Here is a 24908-nt window from a genome sequence, read left to right as displayed (position 1 = left end):
GGCTCCCAGGCGAGCTGAGGACCTTATGGTTCACAGTCCAGTGTTTATCATATGGAGCTACTGCACTCCCTTTGAAATTCCTGTTGTTGTTGAGTGATGTCACTTCGGTTTCAATCCATCATGACCCTGTATAGGATTTCTGAGGAGCTGCTGGTAATGAAATTACTGTAGCCCTCCCCCTCAAAAGGAGGTAAGAGGGAATTTGCACTATTTTCATTGTTTTTAACAGTGTTTCTCTAGCTATTTGTAGTGAAGGACTAGGTTTTTTTTTTTAATTACTATAAATTTTTTGTCCTTACTCTAAAATTTTGTAATTATCTTGTCACAGATGATAACAAACCATTTACAGATTTGTTGGCAGTCTGTATGAGAGAAAGGTTTTTAGTAAGTTTTTTCCCTCTCTGTTCAAACCCTTTAATCATTGTTCTCAATCATCACTGCCCTGACTAACCTTCCCCTTGTGCTCCAGGAACATATAGGCTAAGGATTTAGTGCCATATATATAAGAAGACAAGCCAGGAGGAATACGGAGCACAATCACATCCCAAGATGTAAGGCACTGTGACTCAGTAGAACACAAACTGGATCCCTGGATGAGAGAGCTCTAAAACTCTTGAGAAAACAATATAACAATGAAGATAGATTGATACCTGAAGGGGTATATGAGTTCTGACTGTATTGGAAAGGGCAAGGCAGTCCTTCAGAGAAGGATTCTCACTGCCTTCCAGATCTGTCAATAAAACATATATTGAGTCTCATCCTGTCTCTGATATTAACTACAGTGGCTAGTGTTGGACTTTTGTCTGGTAACAGACTACACTTTATGTTCACTGGTTTAGAGGAGGTGTCTCCTTTAGCACATTAGCTAAATCATAGATGAAGACAGCTTTCTGGGCACAATGTTTTATTGAATACATTACAATAATAGTTTGGAATCAATCACAAACTTTTCTATAAAGAAAAGTTTCTTTTCCTAAGAATGAAAGACATTTGAGGTGGTTTGTTCTAGATTTTGCTATTGTTGTTGCTGTTTTTCATGCCCTTTATCCACATCTGTACAAGTGTGCATCACATACTGTCTATTTGAACATCCAACTGTGTATATGTACATGGTTTTTTTTTTGTTTTTTGATTTTTTTTAAGGGGAAACCAGTTCAAGTTTACCAGCCGGTCCTTGGAAACCCTCTACAGGGTCACTGTGGGTCAGAAACGACTCAACGGCACAACAGTTCACCTTTTGTTTATTATTTCTTCCTGGTGTGGCGCTGTAGGATCAGCACTGACTGAAAACCACAGGTCAGCAGTTCAAACCCACCAGCTGCTCTTCGGAAACCTTATACAGGTCGCTATGAGTCAGAGTCGGCTTGATGAGACTTAACAACAACAGTGGTGTTAAGGAATCCAGGTGTGGCACTGTAGGATGAGCACTGGACTGCTATCTGCAAGACTGATGTTTCAAATCCACCATCAGCTCTGTGAAAACTCTGAACAGAGTTGCTATGAGTTGGAACTGAATTGAAGGAGGTTACAGTTAACACCACCACCAGGAGTCCTGGTGTGGTGCAGTGGATTAATGCACTGGACTGCAAAGGTGTTTGAATCACAAGGTCTGTGGTTCAAGCTCATCAGTCATACCTTGGAAACCCTATACAGGTTGCTATGGGTCAGCAAAGACTCATGGTACTTAACAAGAACAACAACAAGAAGAATGGTTTTAAAGACCACAAACCCAAATTCTTGCAGCACTGGACTGCAGGTGGGATACAGTCGGGTGATGCAAAGGACATGACTGTGGGTGTAGACTCCTGGGTTTTGTCTGTTGGGTAGGTGGTCAGTGGTCAGCCACTGTAGGCTGAGGCAGCTGCATGGGGTGCTGGGCTGCTCTTACTGCTAAGGCAGACAGAACAGCACATGAGGCTAGATGCTCTCCACTCCTCTTCTTGCTTCCTCTTGCTCCTCACTTTTCACCACCCTCTGACTTCAGGCACCTGTTCTTGCAGCCTTGCCAACAGCTCCATAGGTATTAGCTCCTATAAGTTTTAAAATGGTTTTCACACAGTGTCCAAATCATTTAATGCCCTATTTCACAGAACACGTAGTGGACATTAAATAACACATACCTACATTTGCCAAGGACTTTTAACTCCTCAATTTTTAAAATTGGAAAGGACAGTTGTATAGCTGAAAACCAGATGAACATTCTAAGACAAACAATCTGTTGTTGTTAAGTGCTGTCGAGTCAATTCCAACTCACAGCTACCTTGTATAGGGTTTCTGAGGAGTGACTGAAGGGTTTGAAACAACCTTGTTACTGGCAGTTCAGTGCATGTCATACAGCACCACACCAGGACTCCATAAAACTCTATACTAAACACAAAATTTGAGAATTGTTAAGCGTTGTCTAGTTGATTCCAACTCATGGTGATCAGTTTGGGGTTTCTGAGGAGCAACTGGTGAGTTTGAACCACTGACCTTGTAGTTCAAACTGACCTTGCAGTCCTGTGCTTATCCTACAACGCCACACCAGAAATCAGATTATTGTATCATTAGATGTAAATCTAAAAACCCATTGCTAATGAGTCAATTCCTACTTATGGTAGCACCATGTGTTACAGAGTAGAAGTGGCTCATAGGGTTTTCTTCACTATAATCTTTATGATGTTATTTATTGATCCAGTGGTGAGGATTTTTTGTTTTATTTACATTGAGGTGCAACCCATACTGAAGACTGTGTCTTTGATCTTCATCAGTAAGTATTTTAAGTCTTCTTAGCTTTCAGCAAGCAAGGTGGTATCATCTGCATATCGCAAGTTGTTAATGAGTCTTCCTCCAATTCTGATGTCACATTTTTCCTCATATAATCTAGGTTCTTAGATTATTTGCTCAGCACGCAGATTGAATAAGTATAGTTAAAGTATACAACCCTGGCGCAAACCTTTCCTAATTTTAAACCATTCGGTATTCCCTTGTTCTGTTCGAACAACTGCCTCTTGGTCTATGTACAGGTTCCTCGTGAGCACAATTAAGTGTTCCAGAATACTTGTACTTTGCAATGTTGTCTATAGATTGCCATGATCCATGCCATTGAAAGCCTTTGCGTAGTCAATAAAGTGCACGTAAACATCTTTCTGATATTCTCTGCCTTCAACCAAAATCCATGTGTTGTCAGCAATGATATCCCTTGTTCCACATCCTTTTCTGAATCCGGTTTGAGCCTCTGGAAGTTCTCTGTCAATGTATGGTTGCAGATGTTTTTGTATTATCTTGAGTAAAACTTTACTCACAGGGGATATCAATCATATCTTTCATCCAATGATATTTGCATTCTGCTGAGTCACCTACCTCTCTTTGAAATGGGCACAAATATGGATCTCTTCTAGTCAGTTGTCTTCCAAATTTCTTGGCATAGATCAGTGAGTGCCTCCAGTGCCACATCAGTTTGTTGAAAGATTTCAACAAATCCTCACCAATGGACCAGTACACAATATCACAATAATGGAGAAAAGATTAAAGGTGTTAAAGACTTAAATTTTTTTGGATCAGCCATGAAGACTCATGGAAGCAGCAGTCAAGGAATCAAATGACTATTGCATTAGACAAATCTGCTGCACCAAACCTCTTTAAAGTGTTGAAGAGGACTAAGGTGGGCCTCACCCAAGCCATGGTATTTTCAATAACCTCACATGCACACAAAAGTTGGAAAGTGAATAAGGAATACCGCAGAAGAATGGATACATTTGAGCTATGTATGATGTTGGAGGAGAATATTAAAAGTACCATGGACTTCCAAAAGAACAAAATAATCTGTGTTGGAAGAAATATGGCCAGAATGCTCCCTGGAAGCCAGAAACTTCGTGCCTTATACTTTGGACATATTGTCAGGAGGGACCAGTCCCTGGAGAAGGATATCATGTTTGCTAAAGTGGAGGGTCAGAGAAAAAGAGGAAGATCCTCAATGAGAGATTGGTGCAGTGGTAGTAGCAATGGGCTCAGGCGTAGTACGATTGACACATTTTTATTACTATTCTGTTAAAAGCAGGGTTTTAGTGCTTGCCATCACTAGATAAGTAAAGAAGCAGCCTTTCTGTGGCGAGTAAGAATAATTGTATACAAAGTCTAGAAATAATCAGTTATGTGTGTTTTGTGTAATTAAAAACTTATTTAAAGTAAAGAACAAAAATAACAACAAAAAAGACTATTTGTATAAAACTTTTTAATTATACAAATAATGATAGGACATTTCAAGAGAATTGTTATTCATTAAAGAGTTTCAGTATATTTTTTCATTTAAAATGGAAATAGATCCTTTGATATTAAAATAAAATAAGTTAAAAATGTGTAAATTTGAACTTAAATGTTCAATACCAAATAAACTGCATTACACTGTTCAATTAAAATATTATGGTTTAAGTTATGAGGGAGAAAGTGCATATAATTTATTTTTAAAACATAGTATGCTTTCCCCTGTATCCTCTACCCCCAAGCCCCCACTAACTGTGTGGATTTTTTTAAAGACCCCAAATATTTTTTGGTTAGGTTTTTTTTACCAAAATCCATTCCAAAAGAATAATATTTGGTGAAACTATTTAAGTTTTTATATCATTCCTTACTTTAATAGATATATTTTTGAGTGATTACATTTAAATGTTGAATAACTTTAAAACTGCTTACTTTTTATTTTGTATTCAGTATGGAAATTTATTCCCAGAGAGGAGCTTTTCTGATGCAAAATTGGAATGCTTGTGTAGTCACAACAGCTGTCCCCACACCATGTGGTATCTTCCATTACTTTACTATAGAGATGAATTTTTGGCCCAGTGTTTCAGTAATATTGGACACATATGGTTTTAAGTGGCAAAGCAGTATGCTTATGCATTCATTTGACTTTCACAGCTACAGTTGGCTTCAGATTAGAACAGGGAGAATACATTCACACCATGGCCACCCTCATGGCTGCTGGAGGAGCTCTGGATCACAGTAGGCTCTGTTGCTTCTGAAGACACAACTACCTATTGCTGAGGAATTACACATTCAAGGAAGTGCCTTACAGCTGTAGGAGAGAGAATAATGACCTGCTAAAAGAATTCAGAGACTTCAGGTTATGGTTTTAGTTATTGTTGATCTAGTTGTTGTTATTTTTTTAATATTAATAATAAACATCATGACCATGAAGTAACTATGAAATAAAGAAAGATAGCCATAACAGTAGGCAGTTGTTCAGGATCTCAGTCCAAATACTTTAGTTAAATTGTTTCCTTTCCAGATAAAAGGGATACTGTACTTGTAGACTAGTCTATTATTAGCAAGGAATTAAAAAACAGATTGATTTTAATTGTTCATATGTGCACCATAGTGTTGTCATTGTTAAGTGCATATATGGTGCATATATGAACAATTGAAACAATAGGAGTCTACAAGTACAGGGGCGCTTTTTTCTGGAAACAATTTTCAAAACAATGGACACTGTACTTTGTGAAATAGTTTGCTATGTGAAATACTGCTTTATATTTTTGAAAATTTAGACAAATTCCTTTGTTCCAAAAATGTTTCTTATAATCAATGCAGAAATAAGATTATTTGATTGACTGTGAAATTGCAATGATATGTGATATGGTTTGAATATTATATCACTGAATTCAATACAGTGCACATGTAGTTTCCACTCCTGGCTATTCCTGGCATGATTTTGTATTGCAAGCTTATATTTAAATTCTGTGTAAAACTTAACTCTTGCATTTCTGAAACCCGTTTGGTATATTTATTAAAACTTTGGCCTTTTAGCAATTAAAATGTGATTTTGTTGAGAAACAAATTATATTCCTATCACTAACATCTTTTTATTGTTCCTCTAGGTGATATATGAATAAAGAATAATAGGTTTTCCCTAAATAAAATAAGAGCAAACAAAAAGAAATTAATCTCAGTGTAAGTTTTTAAATCATCTGACATGGAGAATTAGATTGCTGGTGTTCATTAAATATCAAAGAAATTCCAACCATACCCAATTGCAGGCTCTTTTTATATAAGTGAATTTATGCATGTATCCTACACACTATACAGATGAATATGTTTGAGTCTTTCAGCTTTTAGTGGATACAAAGTAGAATGATTGATAAAATCCTCCCTACTATTGGCTATTATTTACTGACTCTTAAGTGGCAGGTTGTATTTATGCCAATTTATCTGCTTCAGGGAACATTCTTGATAGCAGAACAAAGTGAATAAAAGTAGTTTGCTTTGCAAATGAATGCAAATAGGAGAGCCTTTCGGAAAGCCCTTTAACAGGGGCAGTGCACTTTGATTATGAGTGAAGCTGCCATTTGGACATGGTGAAAAGAGCACGCTTGAACCATTGATTGGGGGAGACAGTAAAAAGTCAGGAAGGGCCCCGTTAAGCTTGCACTGAGGCAGGCGGATGTCAGTGTGGTTAGAGCACAGTGGGAGAGTGACAGGGAGGATTAGTGTCAGGGAGAAGCTTGGCTGTAGCTGTGGAGATAGTCCCTGGGGTCACTCACCTCTGACTGTTGTTCTGTGCTGATGGTTCTGTAATGCAAACTGCCTGATGTATGCCTGTTCATTATCGGAAATGGTGATTAGAAAAGATATTTGTCTCAAAGGTTCCTTTCTTCCTTTCTTCTTTCTAATTAAAGGAAAATCAGGTAGGCTTCTTCCATTTCTCTGCTATTAGAGTATTATTTAACATCAGAGTATTACTGGAGTGGTAGTTTAGTGGTAAAGTGGACCGTGAAGTAATTAACATGATCATTTGTTAGTTTATAAATAGTTCGTATTTGCTTTGCTCAGTTTTGATTTTGCCCAGTGCTGAGTAAAATTTGGAAAGTATGGTTGCTAATGGGTGTTTTGCTTTTCAGGTTTTTTAATCCTTAAAGTACTTACTTATTCAGCTTTATAATTTGGCAACTTTTAGGAGATACTTACCATCTCAAAAATTAAATGTTTTGCATGGACTTAGTCGTATAAGTCTTGGTTACAGCAGTTTCTAATTTTCTTTGATTGCCAAATTTTGTGAAACACTAGCATTTCTCTATCTGCTACCAAGTTAAACTTCCTGAAAATACATTGTTTATAAAATTGAATATTGTTATACAGCGTGAATAAAAAAATTGTCTTTGTTACAGTTCTGATTATAATTCAGTACATTTACTGCTTTAAAATATAATTTTTCTTAAAACTTCAAGGCCTCTTACATTAGCAAGGTTACGTAACACATTTAGGAGCAGCAGTGACGCAGTATATTCCATAGACTTTAAAAATGGCTTATTTTAAAGCAAAATTGAATGGAATTGCTTTTATTGTTTTTATCATCTTCAAAAGCCTGGCTTCTCCACATTTCTGCTTTCTTTTCAATATACAAAAGAAGATGTAAAAAACTGCTGGAACTTTGCATTCTAATGTTAAACATGAAACAACCTTTATAGAAACTACTAGATACATTATAATATTGTTGACTTTTGGTTCACAGGCTTGCTAAATGTTGTAACGAACATTCTCCCAATTATCATCATCATCTTCTTTTTTATTTATTTTTTTAATGTTTCACAGGCACTAGAATGGATAGAAGAGGACCTCAGCCAGCTGACAAGAAGTATGGTTAAGTTCCCAGGAGGGACTCCAGGTCGATGGGAAAAGATTGCCCACGAATTGGGTCGATCAGTGACAGATGTGAGTTCACTCAGATTTGCATGGTATGGAGAGTGACAAATCACAACAACAAGCAGACTATGGTGAAGGCAGACATAGATGAGCCCAACACTATCTTTGGAAAGAGGCTACAGTCCTTGTAGGACCTGGAAGTGAACCATTAACAAAATAAGCAAAAAGCAGATGTCAGCTAGTCCCCTGGTCCACAATTAACAGCTGTAACTGATCAGTGTGTGGAGGATTCAAATGCTTATAGACTTAAGCTACTGTAACCTAATCACAGAAAAACAATGCCAGTTTTTGTGTTTGTAGTCATCCCTTTAACTGTGGAAAAAATAGTTCTCAGATTGAGCAGAATTAGAGAAGTTGTGTTTCAGCCTGGATCTTTTAACATTGAAGTACAGATTGCTAGTGGTATTTAGACAGGTGGTTTGCATTAATTAAATGAGCAGTTTCTATAATGCAAATAGAATGTTTGAATTTTTATTTCAAGGTTGATATGTACCATCCATTTTGACAAGTTGTTTAATCAGGAGAAGCAAAAAATAAATGTAAAGGTAAATGGCCATACTTCACATTTAAGACAAAGTGGAACGTTTTTGGCTCAATACTAGGGGTGCTTTTCTTCAGGAAAAATAGGGAAGATGATCTGATAAAAAGCAGCTAACACAGTTCCTAACATGTACTAAATCATCAGCAAATTGGAATTAGAGGAGATCTTTATTTTCATCACTGTAATTAGTAAGATATAATTCATAAAGAGTAGTAAACATTCTTTGCTAAATAATAAATTCTTTGCTAAATTTAAATAAGTCCTACAGATCTAAAAATTTTAAGGGATTACTAAACTCGGAGACTCAAAGATTCAATTACTCCTTTCAATTCTTTTAGTATGCCTTTGGGTCTTTTTGATAATGAACAGTAAAAATCCTCTGAAAAATTATTCTTGAAGATAGCTATCAAAAAGAGTAGCTTGTTGCATAGAGACTAGAAGTTCTTTTCCATAGTAAACTTCTACTTTTTTATTTAGAAGCAAACTTAGAACAAATGTTACTGTCAAGCTATTTTTTCTTTCCTTTTCTGTGTGTGTGTGTAAATATATATGAAATGCTTTAGGAAGTTTAAATGAAAATGTGAACAATCTTTTCTACCATACAGGTCTTTTTAAAGCCATATTCTAAATAGTAATATTTGAATATTTATAATATGTTTGCTTATTTTGGTTTCAGCAATTAAGTACAATTATGTAGAAAAATAATTATTGTAGCTTAGAACAATTTTTTTTTTTTGCAGTGTTTCATGAAGAGACCAGTTTACCTTGGGTAGTTGGAAAAGAACCTCTTCTTTGCTAAGAATTTTATTGAGATGAATATTGAATTATCCTGTTTATAAAAGATAAATTTATAATGATTTGTCAGTAAATATCTCACTAAATTAAAGATACTTTATGGTTATTGTTGTTAAGTGTTGTAGAGTCAGTTTCCACCAATAGTGACCCTGTATAGAGTTTTAAAGGAGTGGCTGGTAAGTTTGAATTGCTAACCTTGTGGTTCAAACTGACTTTGCAGTTCAATGCATTACCCCACAGTGCCACACCAGAACAATATAGTGATTGACAAAAATTACTCATATAATATTTAGGTAGTTATAAAACACTGTTTTAAAAGGTCCCCAACACTTTTAGTTCAATTACTTACTGAGGGGGAAAAAAAAGTTCATTAATTTATTATATCTATTGAAGATACAGTCCTGTGGGCTCTGTAGGATAAGTACTGGATTGCTAATCACAAAGTCAGCAGTTCAAACCCACAGTTCACTCCAAAAGAGAAAGATGAGGTAAGGCTTTCTACTCTCATAAAGAAACCCTATACAAGTTGCTATGAGCAGGGTTGCAATGAGTTAGAACTGACTCCATGGCAGTGTTTTTTGAGTATTGAAGCTAACACCCCCTTTAACTTTTTAAATGATATTTTCTGAGGCCTTACAGTTAATAATGTCAGAGGCTTATAGGAAATTTAGTAGAGAGTTATTTTAAAGTAATTATCATTAAAATCTAGTTAAATGTATTTAAGTATTTTTAAGAGGCAGGAGAAGAAAGTTTTAAAAATGCTTAGCAAATATACATGATATAGCAAATAGATCTTTGGGTTGGCTAGTTAGTATCATAGATACAGAAAATCTATACATAATTTATAAGAGTAGTCTCTGTGCAGGAAAAAGTATTTCAGTTTTTGTTTTGTTTTCTTCCCTTGAATTACCCAAGGTAGACTGATATCCATGTCTATAATAAAACCCAAATTCTCTTCCATTGAGTTGATTTAGACTCAAAGCAACCCTACAGGACAGAGCAGAACTGCCCCATAGGGTTCCCAAGACTGTAAAACCTTCATGGAAGCTGACTGCCATATCTTTTTTCCACAGTCAGCAGCCAAACACTAAGCACTTTAATCACTGTGTCACCAGAGTTCCTTGTCTGTAATTGTTGTTAAGTGTCATCCAGTCGGTTCCGATTCTTTCAGGGAGTGCAGCTGGTAAGTTTGAACTACTGTCCTTGTGGTTCTCCATCCAGTGCTGATTCTACACCACCAGAAGTCAGCTATCTCTAATGTTGTTGTTGTTGTTAAGTGCCGTCGAGTCGGTTCCGACCCATAGCGACCCTGTCCAGGGTTTCCAAGGGTGTAAATCTTTACGGGAGTAGAAAGCCTCATCTTTCTCCTGTGGAGTGGCTGGTAGTTTCGAACCGCTGACCTTAAGGTTCACAGCCCGATTCGTAACCACTACACTACCAGAGCTGTGTTTTATCATTAAAATGGCAAACATAACTTTTTGAAAGATTTTTTATTTGCCAAATATTATTTCCATTTTCATTATACCAAAAAGTACCTTGAAAGTCAACATTTAATGAATCTAAACTTTTGTAGTACCAAAACATGCTATTGTAAAGTTTTTTTAATTTTTCTTCTAGTCACCTAAATTTGTGCCGTTCTTAAGTTCCATCGAGTCAGATTCTGATTCATAGTGACTCTGGATAGGGTTTCTGAAGCTGTAAATTTTGGTGGAGATAGAAAACATCATCTTTCTTCCATGGAAGGGCTGGTGGACTTGAACCATTGACCTTGTGGTTTCCAGTCCAGTGCATATCCTACAGAACTCAATATATATTTTCATTCTGTGAATATCCTGTTAATAGCTAAACTACACATTTCATTCAGTAATACACTCACAAAAATAACAATTTTACATTACTCTGTAAAAGAAAAAAAGCATCTGAGGACTGAGATCATTAAGAATGATTTATAAAGGGGTCCAGCCAGCAGGAAGTGGAAGCTGACCACACTTTAAAAGTTTTTTCATTCTTTTTGGTTGATACTGTTAATTAGATTTGTTTTCATTAAGTATTTGATTATGAAAAAGAAACCAAGTTCAGTTACTGGCCTGATCACCTGTACCACTTTTGTCTTAGCACATCTCTTCTTTAACCCATTTTTTCTTACTCAGTTTGTAGCTGCTGGCTTAGTTCTCTTTCCTTAAAGAAGCAATTGATTTTTTTTGAGAGGTGTGGGAAGGTCCCAGTAGCAGGATCTCCAAGTTCTTTATTTGAGCTAACTATAGTGAAGTAAGGAACTCTGGTAGTGTAGTGGTTATGAATTGGGCTGCGAACCTCAAGGTCAGCAGTTCAAAACTACCAGCTGTTCCACGGGAGAAAGATGAGATTTTCTGCTCCCATAAAGATTTACAGCCTCAGAAACCCTGTACAGGGTTGCTATGAATCCAAACCGACTCCATGGCACACAGCCACCACCACTACCAACTGTAGTGAAAAGTTCATTTTATTCCTCAATTAAGAAAGGAGTTTTACGTGTATTATCATAATCAACATAGATTGCTGTGTTCTACTCTGAAGAATACAAGCCAAGTTAATATTTTTGATCAATGGAAAGTATATTTTAACTAAGAGATACTGAAATTATATTACGGATTAAATGTTTCAGTGTTAATGTATGCCTTTCAGCAAATAATTTTGGTAACCACAAAAGATACTCAAATTATAAAGACCACAGAGGAAATAGAACTGTTTGGCATGTAAAACCAACTTTAATGTGATTATTAGCTGCAGGTTTTCTACATTAAGGTCAGGGAGCACTCAGATTTCTTGCTTGTAAAATAATATCATTATCTTGCCTGAAAGGTTGTAAACTGATTCAGCTTCACTCTGTGGTCACTAATCTCTTGCATTCTGGTTGTGATAACAGCCTGCTTGGAGATTTTCTGCCTTCTTGAAAAAAGCCCAGGTAGGCAGCAAAAAAAAAAAAGACAGGTGGAAAGATTTAAGCAGACTTCTGTTAATTAGCTTAGTGCCCCGCTGTGAGGTAAGAGATGTGTAGTTAGATACGATGAGAAAAAAGGCAAGAATAAAATTCACAATTTTATTTTACTAGCTGGAACTAGAGAGGGAATAGAGAAGCTATTAATTGGGGAAAGGAGGGGGTTAATATAATATTATGATATGGTTCAAAAATGTTTAAGTGGATTGTTCAATTGAAATTTTAGATTTATCAGTGGTAAATATATAGTTTGTGGGGCTTTTGAAATACTTTATTGTGATTTGAATGAAAGTTTACAGGAATGGAAAATTAATTTACCACTCAATAATTTATACCCAGTTTATTTCAGGATATTGGTTGCAGTCCCCTCTGTGTACCAACACTCTTCCCATTTTCCATTTGTCCTCCTTTCCTGCTCCTTCCTGACTTCTGAACTTTAATTTGGGGCACATGCTGTCCTTTTGGCCTCCTGTAGGTGATTGTTCTGGGAGTACATTCCTCACAGGTGGTGTTTGTTTACTTTAACATTTGGCTGAATGTGATATCAAGTAGTATGTTCTGTTCTAGGTTTGAAGGTGTTTAAAGGTTGTAAAAGTCTCAGGGGTTCCACCAGTGTCTATCAGACTTATAGGTCCAGGCTAGATTTTTAAGACCCCAGTATACGAGGGTTAGTCAAAATTTATCTGTACTCTGTTGAAGAAGTGAAGACAGTGGTGCATTCATGACTCACAGCTCAGCCTAAAACTTTTTTTAATAAAGGAATATGAAAGCTTGTTGGCAGATAGAGTGTATTAAAAAGCAAGGAGATTATGTTGAAAACGGATGTATTTGTCTTTTCTAAAAGCTGATCAGAAATTCTACAGTCTGTGCAGATAATTTTTGACTCATCTTTGTATGTGTTTTGGGCACAATATTATCGCTCTTACTTTTAGAGTCCAAATGTTGTTGATGAGTGCTATCAAGTCGGTTCCAACCCATAGCGACCCTGTGTAGGATTTCTGAGAAGCAGCTGATGGGTTTGAACTGCTAACCTTGTGGTTCACATCCAGTGCTGATTGTACAGCGTCACACCAGGAGTCAGAATAGTCCACACAAAATGTAGATGACAAGGATTTGGGTTGGTTGGTTGGTTTTCTATAGCAGTTCTCTTGAGATATGAGCTTAATCTCATGAGCCTAATCTCACTCTTCTTTCCCTCCCTTCTCTCCTAGCTCATAACCTTCAAGAATATTTAACATATCCTTGCTAAATGAGTCACTAGCTAAGCTAATAACAAATTTTCATGTTAATAGTTATTTATAATAGTGATTGTAATAATTTAATATATTATCAAATAACATACATCTATAGCATAATGGTTACAAATCGGGCTGCGAACCACAAGGTCAGCACTTCAAAACTACCAGCTGTTCTGTGGGAGAAAGATGAGGCGTTCTGATACTGTAAAGATTTGCAGCCTTGGAAACCCTATACAGGGTCACTTTGAGTTGGATCCGACTCTACGGCACATAACCACCATAACCACCATACCTTACACAGTGGAGTCCTCGTGTGGCACTCTGTGCTAATGCGTCAGACTGCAAAGTCATTTGAACTGCAAAGTTGGTGGTTCAAGCTCACCACTTGCTTTTTGGAAACCCTATACAGGGTTGCTATGGGTTGGAACCAACTCAACAGCACTTAACAACAACGTATATAAGATAAGAGTCCTGGCATGATGCTGCAGATTAATGTGCTGGACTTCAAGGTCAGTTTGAATCACAAGGTCAATGATTTAAGCTTACCATTCACTCCTTGGAAACACTAGACAGGGTCGCTATGACTTGGAACTAACTCACTGACACTTAGCAACAACAACAGTACATATGACAAGCACTGGACTGTGAACCACAAGAACACCAGCTGCTCCGAGGGAGAAAGATGAGGCTTTCTGCTCCGGCAAAGATTTAAAAGCCTCAGAAACCCTAAACAGTGTCACTATGAGTTAGAACCGATTCGACGACACTTAACAACACACATTTGTTGTTTCTTGTTGCTAAGTGCCATCGAATTGGTTCTAATCCATAGAGACCTTGTAAAGAGTTTCCAAGGAGTGGCTGGTGGGTAAGAACTGCTGCTCTTTCAGTACAAACCAATGTCACAGAACAGTATGTATAGTGGTGGTAGTGATGGTGTTATGCCGTGGAGTTGGTTCTGACTCATTGTGACCTTGTATTGCGTTTCTGAAACTATTAATCTTAACAGGACCAGAAAGTCTCATTTTTCTCTTTCTTCAGCCTGGCCCTCCACTTTACCAAACATGATATCCTTCTCCAGTGACTCGTCCCTTCTGAGACAAAGTTTGGCATTCCTAGCTTCCAAGGAGCACTCTGGCTGTACTTCCAACACACATCTGTTTATTCTTTTGGCAGTCCCTGGTACTTTTAATATTCTCCTCCAACACCATAACTCAAATGCATCAATTCTTCTACTGTCTTCCTTATTCACTGTACAATTTTTGCATGCATATGAGATTATTGAAAATATCATACCTTGGCTCAGGTGCACCTTAGTCTTCAAGCTGACGTCTTTGCTCTTCAACACTTTAAAGAAATCTTGCACAGTAGGTTTGCCTAATGCAATATATCGTTTGATTTCCTAACTGCTGCTTCCATGAGTGTTGGTGGTTCATCCGAGCAAAATGAAGTCTTTGACAACTTCACTCTTTTCTCCATTGATTTCGCTGTTGTTTATGGTTGTGGTGGTGGTGATGTACCACTGAGTCAGTTCTGACTCTTAGCAACCCTGTATAGGATTTCCGAGGCTGTAAATCTGTACAGGAGAAGAAAGCCTCATCTTTGTCCTGCGGACCGATTAGTAGAGTCGAGCTATGATTAGTAGCCCAGTTCGTAATCCACTAGACTACCAGAGCTCCTTGAATAATATGAATTTGTTGTGAAGTGCCGTTGAGTCAGATTAGACTTATAGAAACCCTGTCTAGGTTTGCTGAGAAGTGGCTGGTGGGTTTGAACCTTTGGGCTCAAACTGACCTGTGGTCCAGTGCATTATCTTGCAACACCACACCAGGACTCCCCGAGCTCTGGGATTTGGTAAATTAGAACTTACTTGGCTATGTAAATTTTCTCCAAAATCACAGTAGAGTATTTTTTTAAAACCACGTTTAAAATACGACACATCCACTGTTGTTGTTAGGTTTTGTGAAGCCAGTTTTGGCTCACAGTGACACTAGATGCTGTGAACGACAGAAGGAAAAACTGACTGGTCTGGTACCATCCTCACAATTGGTATGTTTGAACCTACTGTTACAGCCACTGTGTCAGTCCAACTCATTGAGAGTCTTCCTCTATTTTTGCTGACCTGCATGATGTCCTTTCCAGGAACATGCCCAAAATATGTGAGATGAGGTCTTACCATTCTCACTTCTAAGGAACACCTTGACTGCATTTCTTCCAAGACAGATTTGTTTATTCTTCTGGCAATCCATGGCACGTTTATTTTTTGCCAACACCTGTAAAAAAGGGAGGGGGGAATGGAGGTGGGTCTGATTTACTGTGACTTTAACAGGGAGTAGGAGGAGAGTTACCATTAGCATCAGCCTAATGCTGAATGCTGTGAGACTGAAGTCAACCTGAGTCCAACTTTCTTAACCAATTCAAACATCAACTGTCCCTCCACAGCATTCTCTACTTCTCAGCTGGTTTTGATCATTCATTTCATTGGCTACACAGAACTTACAAAGCATACTTGCACATAAAAGGTTTGTTAGGAAAGTTAACAGGTCCCATTTCAACATCAGAAATGTTAAGGATACAGTTCTTACTCACTCAGCCGTGCCTGCCTCTCTCTCTTCCTCAGTCCATTCACTTGGACTCTGCCCTGCTTAGGCAATGTTACAAAGCTCTTTTAAGACAGCTTATGAATTCTCAAAGGGCACTTCACTTCACTGTAAGCCTCAACCTGTAGATGCTCAGCTCTAGCTCTATGGGCCATCAAACCTAGCTTCCCAGATTAATGTCCTAGAGGCACCTCACTCCATTAGCAAGCCTCCTGCCCAAAGATACTCAGCTTTACTTGCTTCGTGGACTGGGAAATGCACCAAGCTTACCTTGTGCTCTGGTTCTTGATTCTGCTGCTCCTCTGCCTTTTCTATGGTGTCATGTGGCTTTTTATCCCTGAGTAGAGGAAGTTCAATGGATTCTTGGGGTCCAAAGGACACACTCCTCTCTGGCTTTCTTTCTTGAGGATAATAAGGTTCACCTCTCTTGTTTCTGAGGTGGTTAATTTTATACTGAGCCGATGCAAAACTGAGCAATCCCTTTGTTAGATTTCAAGTTTTAACAATCACAATTTTCGCTGTTAATAATCACTCACAACTCAATCATATAATCCTGTCACTATCTTCCTCACCTTCTCTTACCCAGACCCTTCAGGAAAAAGTTGTTTGGTGGAAGTTAGAAAGGCTGTGGCTAAAAAAGTCATATTAATTCACTGCATTGGTGGTGGTGGTGGTTGTGTGCCACCAAGTTGGTTTGGACTCACAGCAGCCCTGTTTTTGAGATTGTAAATCCGTATGGGAGCAGAAAGCCTCATCTTTCTCCCATGGAGCAGCTGGTGGATTCAAACTGCTGACCTTTTGATTAGCAGCCGAATTCATAATCCACTATGCTACCAGGGCACCTAATTCACTGCAATACGACGTCATAATTCAAATGCATCCGTTCTTCTTCAGTCTTTCTTATTCATTGTCCAGCATTCTTATCAATGGAGAAAAGATTGAAGTTGTCAAGGACTTCATTCTTCTTGAATCAACTATCAACAGTCATGGAAGCAGCAGTCAAGAAATCAAAGGATGTATTGCATTAGGCAAATCTGCTGCACAAGACCTTTTTAAAGTGTTGAAGAGCAAAGGTGTCAGCTTGAGGACTAAGGTGCGCCTGACCCAAGCCATGGTATTTTCAATAACCTCATATGCATGCGAAAGCTGGACAGTGAATAAGGAAGACCATAAAAGAATTGATGCTTTTGAGTTATGGTGTTGGAGGAGAATATTGAAAGTGCCATTGGCTGCCAGAAGAACCAATAGATCTGTTTTGGAAGAAGTACATCCAGAGTGCTCCTTGGAGGCCAAGATGGCCAAACTTCGTCTCTCATACTTCAGACATATTGTCAGGAGGGACCAGTCACTGGAAAAGGATATCATGTTTGGTAAGGTGGCGGGTCAGAGAAAAAGAGGAAGACCCCCACAAGGAGATGGATTGGACAAATGGAAGCATCGATGGACTCAAGCATGGTAACAGTAGTGAGGTTGGCTCAAGATCAGGCAGTGTTTCATTCTGCTGTGCATAAGGTCACTATGAGTCGGTGCCAACTCAATGGCACCTAACAACAACAACAACAACAACCAGTAATACATGGGAGTACTAGTATGATAAAGTACTAGGATAAAACACTAGGCTGGTGGTTCAAACTCACCATCCACTCCATCACAGGGTTGCTATGAGTCAGAACTGGCTTACGACACTTAACAACAACATCGATGTCTTATGAAGCACTCTTAATGAATTCCATTTTATCAGGGGTTTTTTTTTTCCCCTCTAGATTATAAATTAGAGCTTACATTTAGATCTGTGCTCTATTTTGAATTGTTTCTGGTTTTGGTGCCAGGTAAATGTCAAGTTCCTCTTTTTTTGTGTATGTATATCCAGTTGTCCTAGCACCATTTGTGGGTAGATGTTCCCCCACTGAATTACCTTGGTATCTTAATCAAATAAACAACTGGCCATAAATGGAAGGGGTTTTATGTATATATTCTTATTTCTATTCCACTGGTATCTATGTCTATCCTGAGTATAATACCATGCTGTCTTATAAATTTGAAATTGGACAATATAAGTCCTCCAAATTTGCATCTTTTAAAAATAACTTTTGACTATTTTAAGTGCTTTGCATTTCCATATAAGCTTTAGGAAATATCTTAACAATTTTATAGAAATTGATGTAAAATTGTTTTCTTAATTATACTTTCAAATTGTTCATTGCTAGTCTATAGAATGAAAGCATGGTGGCGTCACACAATAAGCACTAGACTATGAATACAAGGTCCACAGTTCGAGCCTGTGAGCCACTCCATGTGCCTGCAAAGATTTTTAAAAGCCTTGAAAACTATATACAGGGTTTCTATGAGTTGGAACTAACTCCACAGCACATAACAACAAGTCTATAGGACTATAGTGCATTTTGTACTTTGCTATACACTGGTGTGGTGCTGTGGGTTAATGCGCCAGACTGCAAAGCCGTTTGAACTGCAGGGTCGGTCATTCAAGCTCACCAGTTGCTCCTCAGAAACCCTATACAGGGTCGCTATGGGTCGGAATTGACTCAACGTCACTTAACAACAACAATACATTGGTTAATAATGCTGTGGGTAAAAATAGCTTTACTGCTTCCTGTCTAGTGTGAAATTCATTAGGATATATTCAACTGTTAACTTCAGAAAGTGAGTTAAATAAAGCCTCAGTTGAACAGTTCTCAATATTTTGTTTAGTTCTGCCAATCACTAGCATATTTAATTTTGTACCTCAGTTTATTCATCTACAAGTTTAATAATAATATCTATTTTATAAAATGGTTATGAAACATAAATGAAAAGTTTAGCGGGGAACCTGCTATTAAATAGTATTTTCTTTCCATTTAATTTATGTATACTGATTCTTTGACCTTTCATCCTTATTGTGTTTTCATTCATTAGCCTTTTTCTCTGGATTCTGGAAGAAATGTCTTGGTTAGGTTTTCTAAGTTATGGATTTGATTTTTTCTAGCAGTGATCTAGAAGCCCCAGTAATGCAATGAGTTAAATGTTGGGCTGCTAACCAAAAGATTGGCAGTTTGAAGCCACCAGTCACTTCACAAGAAAAGGAGATAGTGGTCTGCTTCTGTAAGGACTGCAGCTTTGGAAGCCTTATGGGACGGTTCTCCTCTGTCCAGCAGGGTCACTCTGAGTTGGAATCAATTCTGTGGTCATGGATTTGGAGTTTTTTAAGAAGTGATCTGGTTCACTGCCTTATAATACTTACTAATTTGGTAATCATATTTTCCATTTAAATATATTTTCCTGGTACTTAGTTGTTCTTTTTTAATAAGAAGGACTATGCTCTTAAATCTCATTGAGAATACAAATGAAAATTGGCATCTTTTTCCATTTTGTTTTTAAACTTTTCAAGCATACAAAAATGGAAAAGTTGAAAAAAGTGTAATATATGTCCTGTATAGAGTCCTAGTATGGTGCTGTAGGATAAGGACTGGACCACAAGGTGGTTTGAACTGCAAGGTCAGTGGTTCAAACTCACCAGCTGCTCCTTGGAAACCCTATACAGGGTCACTATGAGTCAGAACCAACTTGATGGCACTTAACAACAACAAATGACCTGTATGCTGTCAGCCTAATTCAACATTTATCTTTACATTATTTGCCTATCATCTTGTATTTTTGTCAAATAACCTGAAAGTTAACTGAAGAAATCTCAGTACTATAACTCTAAATACCTTAGCATGTATTTCCTGAGAATAAAGACATCCTCATACATAATCACAATATCCTTGTTACACCTAAGAAAATGAACAATTTCATAAACTCGTATAATGTTCCATCCATATTCCAGTTTTCTTATTTGTTCCAAATGTCTTCTAAGTAGCCATTTTGTTTTTCAAACAAAAATCCAGCCAAACTTCATGCAGTATAGGCTTCTTTAATCTTTTAATTACAGACAACTGAATTCCCCTTTTCATGGCATTAACTTTTTGAAGTGTGTAGGATCTTTTATATATATCACACAAACACATATATGTTGTTAAGTACCAGTGAGTCAGTTCCAACTCATAGCAAGCCTGTTGTATAGCATTTCCAAGGAATGGCTGGTGGGTTTGTATCATCAATCTTTCAGTTAGCGATTCAGTACTTACCCTACAGTGCCACACTAGGATTGTATATATAGTGGTGGTGGTGAAGTGCCCTGGAGTAGTTTCCGATTCTTAGTGACTCTGTAGAGTTTCCGAGGTTGTAAATCTTAATGGGAGCAGAAAGCCTCATCTTTCTTCCTCAGAATGGCTGGTAGATTTGAACTGCTGGCGTCGTGGTTAGTAGCCCAATGTGTAAGCCACTACAGTACCAGAACTGACGTATGTGTATGTTTTTGTTGTTGAGTGCTGTTGAGTTGGGTCTGACCTGTAGTAACCATATATAGGGTTTCCAAGGAGGGGCCAGTGAGTTTGGACCACAGATCTTGAACCTGGTGGCAGTTTAAGCTTACCAGCCGCTCTTAGAAAACCCTATACAGGGTTGCTATGGGTCGGAATCGACTCAATGGCACTCAAAAACAACAACAATTTGTGTATGTGTATGAGAGTCCTGGTATGGTGCTGTGGGTTAATGTGCTAGACTGCAAAGTCAGTTTGAACCACAAGCTTGGTGATTCAAGCTCACCAGCTGCTCCTCTGAAACCCTATACAGGGTCTCTATGGATCAGAACCAACTCTATGGCATTAACAACATATGTGTGCGTATATGTATATATGTATGTAATACTTTTACTTTTGGTGAAAATATACATAATAAAATCTACTCCACAGTTTCTAGATATATATTGATCATTGACAAAGATAACATTCTTCACATTGAGTCAAAATTCTTTTTATTTTTATTCTAGTTTCATTTCCATTTACCAAACTCCCTACTCCTCAAGTTTGGTCTAGTAAGTCTGGATTTTTCAGAAATGTGAAGTACTGTTTAACATTTTTCTCTTTTTAATAAATTCTGGATTCATCCATTGTATCCCTGATCAGACTGTTCAGTGGTGGTGGTAGCCAGGTACCTTCTAGTTTTCTGGTCTCAAGGTAGAGTAGGCAGTGGTTCACCGAGACAGTTAGTCCTGTAGTCCAGTTCTTTCTCTGATTCTTCAGTTTCCTACTTTTTCTTTTATTACAGACAAATAGATCAGTAGCTGTATCTTAGATGGCTACTCATAAGTTTTATAAGACCCTAGACACTACCCACCCTACTAGGAATAAAGTTTAAGAACTTTATTATGCCAGTTGACTGGATTGTCCCAGAAGATTATGGCCCTAAACCCCCAAACCAAGAGAACTAATCCCAGGAGGTGATTGATTATGTCTGATTAGTGTCAGCATCTGTAGTCCTCTTACCCTTTTTTTAGTGGTTGTTACTGTTGCAAAAACCATACACAATCTAGCATCAGCCCATCATTCCTTTTCCCTACATGCATCATTCAAGCTGTATCAATTTTACTGACATCTGGTGCCACCTTTCCTGTTACCATAAACAAAGACTGCTTTCGGGCAATATTTCTTCCTCTCTCCTCCCCTCCATCCCTGATAGCTACTAATGAACCTTGTTGTTATTATGTGCTGTCCACGTAGTTCTGATGCATAGGGACCCGCTAGAGGATTTCCAAGGAGGCTGATGAGTCTGAACTGCCAACCTTGCAGCTAGTAGTCCATTGCTTACAGTGCCACACCTGAACTCATTAGTTTATATTTCTATATATGTGGGTGAGTCAAAAACTATCCACACTCTAATCGTAGAATTTATTTTAATCAACTTTTAGAAAAGACAAATGCATCGTTTTTGACATAATCTTGATTTTCAGTACATTTTCTCCATCTGTCAATAAGACTTCATATTCCCGTATTTAAAATGATATGCCACATAATCCACTGTCATATCTATATTTGACAAAATCATTTCACGTGCATGGACAGTGTTGTCATCAACCATGAATGTGAATGGGCGTTTTATTATAAACGGAGTGTGGATAATTTTTGACTCAATCTCATATTTACCTATTCATGTCATTCCACAAAAGTTAGAACATCCAAAGTGTGTCTTCTTGTGATTTGCTTATTTTGTTCAACATGATGTTTTCCAGGTTCATCCAAATTATAAAATGGACTCGATTTCTTCCAGAATATTTTCTAACCCATATGCTTCTGATGTTTCCTAAAAGTATCATTTAAGTTGCCCCTCTAGATTTTACATTTCCTGTAAACTGTAAAATACATCTAGTGACGTGATTTAAATTTTTGACAAGAATATTTCATAGGTAATATTGTTACATGTATGATATAATATGATATGTAATAGTTGATTAATTCCCATGATTATCTTGAAATTTCCCAGCCAGCAGTAGAACAGATTATTGTCATATTGATTCCTTTTTATTGTTCTAACTTAAAATATTACCAAGGTTAATGCTAAAGTTCTGACCATTGGCAGATTCCTTTACTTGTCTGTGCTTTCTTGGAATATGAAAAGTAATTGAATCACATGTCCAGACTAGCCAATGAGAGATAGTGTGTCACATTCGTCTGTACATAATGTCTCATTGTTTCTCTACTGCTGGTACTAACTACTTGGTTAAGACAGTGGTTGCCAGAGCTCTATTATCAATCATTTGTAGGGTTATACTTAAGCACTTATTTGTGAATATTCTTTTGCCCACAACCTTTTTAGAAAATGTTTTAAGTTTTTTCCTATTCTATAGACTGTCTTGGGAGCACAGTGGCTCCATAGGATGTGCACTGGACTGCAAACCACAAAATCAGCAGTTCCAGCCCATCAACCACTACACGAAAGAAAGATGAGGCTTTCTGCTCCTGTAAAGATTTACAGCCTCAGAAACTCTATACAGAGTTGCTATGAGTTGGAACCAACTTAACAACACTTAACTTACAGACTATCTCATTATCTGGGGTTTTTTGTGTATGTGCTTTTCTTTTAGATTGATCTTTTTATATGTCCAACAAATAATTTCTGTTTACATAGAAAGGACAGTGTCAGGGGTTTTGAATGGATTTTCTCAGAGGTTGTGTGGGTTTACATTCAACTTTTAACCCCAGGCAAAGGCAAAGAGACCCTGGCGTGGCACTCGCTGTAGGGTAAACACTGGACTGCTAACTGCAAGTTTGGCAGGTCAAGGGTTGCTGTGAGTTGGAACCGACTCAGTGGCACACAGCAACAATGGCAAAGCAACATGTAAATTTTTTTTCTCAGATTTTATTTTGCCAGATTTCCTGACGATTTTTTTTCTAATACAGATTTTTTTTTTTCCTTATTTTTCTGTATTTGATCACTTAAATGAGATTTGGATCAAGGTGGAAGGCAATTTGAGTGATCAAATTCCTATCTTAAAGTCAAAACTTCATCATTTGATCTGGAGTGAATTTTCAGCAGATTTTTTTTTTTTTTAACCTCAGGGAATAAAGACTAGCTGTTTTTGTTTTTGTTTTGTTTTTAGACAGCCAAGATAAAATTTTAATATGAATTTTTCATCTTCATATCCTCTGAGTGTACAGCATTTTGTATATAATAGACATCAACACTGACTAAGCATGGGAATGAATGAACTAATCAATGGTAAAAGAGTTGTATAATAGACAAACTAAGAAGGAATAACTCCATCTAGGTTAGTGAGGACAGTAGACAAAACATGTTCATTTAGTGCTATTTACCTCTTTCCATATATGCTTTTTATTTTTTTAACTTTTTATTGTGAATAGAATGAAAGTTAACAGATGAGATCATCAGCTTTACATCCAACAAATTGTACACTTTTTTCATCTCCTGCAACACTTACCCTACTTCCTACCTGTGGCTACCCTTTTACATCTTATATTTCACAAACGAAAAAAGCAAAAAGATTTGATGTACACATACAAAACAAAAAGTGTATATTCATTTAGATGTCCTAAGGGCTTATTTTGCAAGCCAGCCTCCTGCCCACAACTTTTCTCAGTCTATGGGCCTACAGCCCGCACCTGCGCTGTCCCTGTATGCCATTGCCTCTCAGCAGATTCTGTAAGTGAGAAATCTGGAGATGCATGAATGATAGATGACATGCCTGAATTTACATAGTAAACAGCTTAGCATACAATCTGGAATTACTGTTTTTCTTTATCATTGCCATACTATTGTAATCTAGGTGTCAGATGAGCCTTCTCCTGCCCTTCAGTGATCTGTGGGTAACTGGCTAAGACCACCAATTGTTTCACACCCTGCAAGAAGCTGAAAATCATTTCAGAATCTGTGATACTCTTCTTTCATGTACCTGTATCTTGTTGTGCCCTTTTCTGTATTGTACTATATCAAGTTCCTCAAAAAGAATCCACTCACAAACAGTATTAGTGAGCAGGTGGAAATCTAGATAAATTTAAACAGCATCCACAGTGCTCAATATTCCTAATTTTGTAGGAGGCACAAGCAACTTAAAAATTTATACAAGACATTGCTGGTATCCATGGCCTTTCTTGGTCATCTACCAACAGTTGCTTTTCTCCCTTACTTTTATCCCTTTTCTGGTTTTATTCATCCCATCCTCTCTTTAAGATGAATCCTCAACCCCTGCCCCAAATTCTTTCACCTGATCTACAAAGTAGTTTGCCTCTTCCTTTGAAGTCTAGATTGCAGCTGACTCCTATGCCAAGAAATGCAAGTGGAGGCATTCAACCTCCTCTTGAAACACTTGACATACTATTCCTTCAGGAAACACAACTTTATTTCTGAGAGGACTACAAAAGCCTCATTAATATTTTTACCTGCTGACTTTCTCCTATAAAAGGACCTTAAGAGTACAATTACTGGCAGCCCTTAACCAGAGACTGTTCTTCTTTTGTGTGGTTTGTCTTCCACAAAGGACACAGCTTAAGGGAGAACAAGGATATAACCAGACTAGAAACTCCTTGAGGTAGGAGTGTCATGGGACTATATAAAAAGACTTCAAAAATTCATGGAAAAATTGAATGAAAAGATAATGGATTTTTTCCATGGACATTTTGAAGTCCCTTCATATCTTTTGTATACACCACTATTTTCAGTATATTGTTGTTGTTAGGTTCCATTGAGTCAGTACC

General features: G+C 37.5%; 1 protein-coding gene across 1 annotated transcript in view; it reads left to right on the top strand.

The window, feature by feature from the left end:
• DNAJC1 (DnaJ (Hsp40) homolog, subfamily C, member 1) overlaps nucleotides 1-24908 on the top strand; it is a 295976-nt gene that overhangs the window by 224285 nt on the left and 46783 nt on the right. The window contains exon 9 of the mRNA XM_006869898.1: nucleotides 7564-7683. Coding sequence (XP_006869960.1) covers nucleotides 7564-7683 — 120 coding nt within the window. The remainder of the gene's footprint in view (nucleotides 1-7563; nucleotides 7684-24908) is intronic.

Source organism: Chrysochloris asiatica, unplaced genomic scaffold (assembly GCF_000296735.1).
Source record: "Chrysochloris asiatica unplaced genomic scaffold, ChrAsi1.0 scaffold00137, whole genome shotgun sequence".
In the NCBI taxonomy this organism is placed as follows: domain Eukaryota; kingdom Metazoa; phylum Chordata; class Mammalia; order Afrosoricida; family Chrysochloridae; genus Chrysochloris; species Chrysochloris asiatica.
The sequence above is the reverse complement of the archived record's forward strand: the minus strand, read 5'-3'. Positions and strand labels throughout refer to the sequence as shown.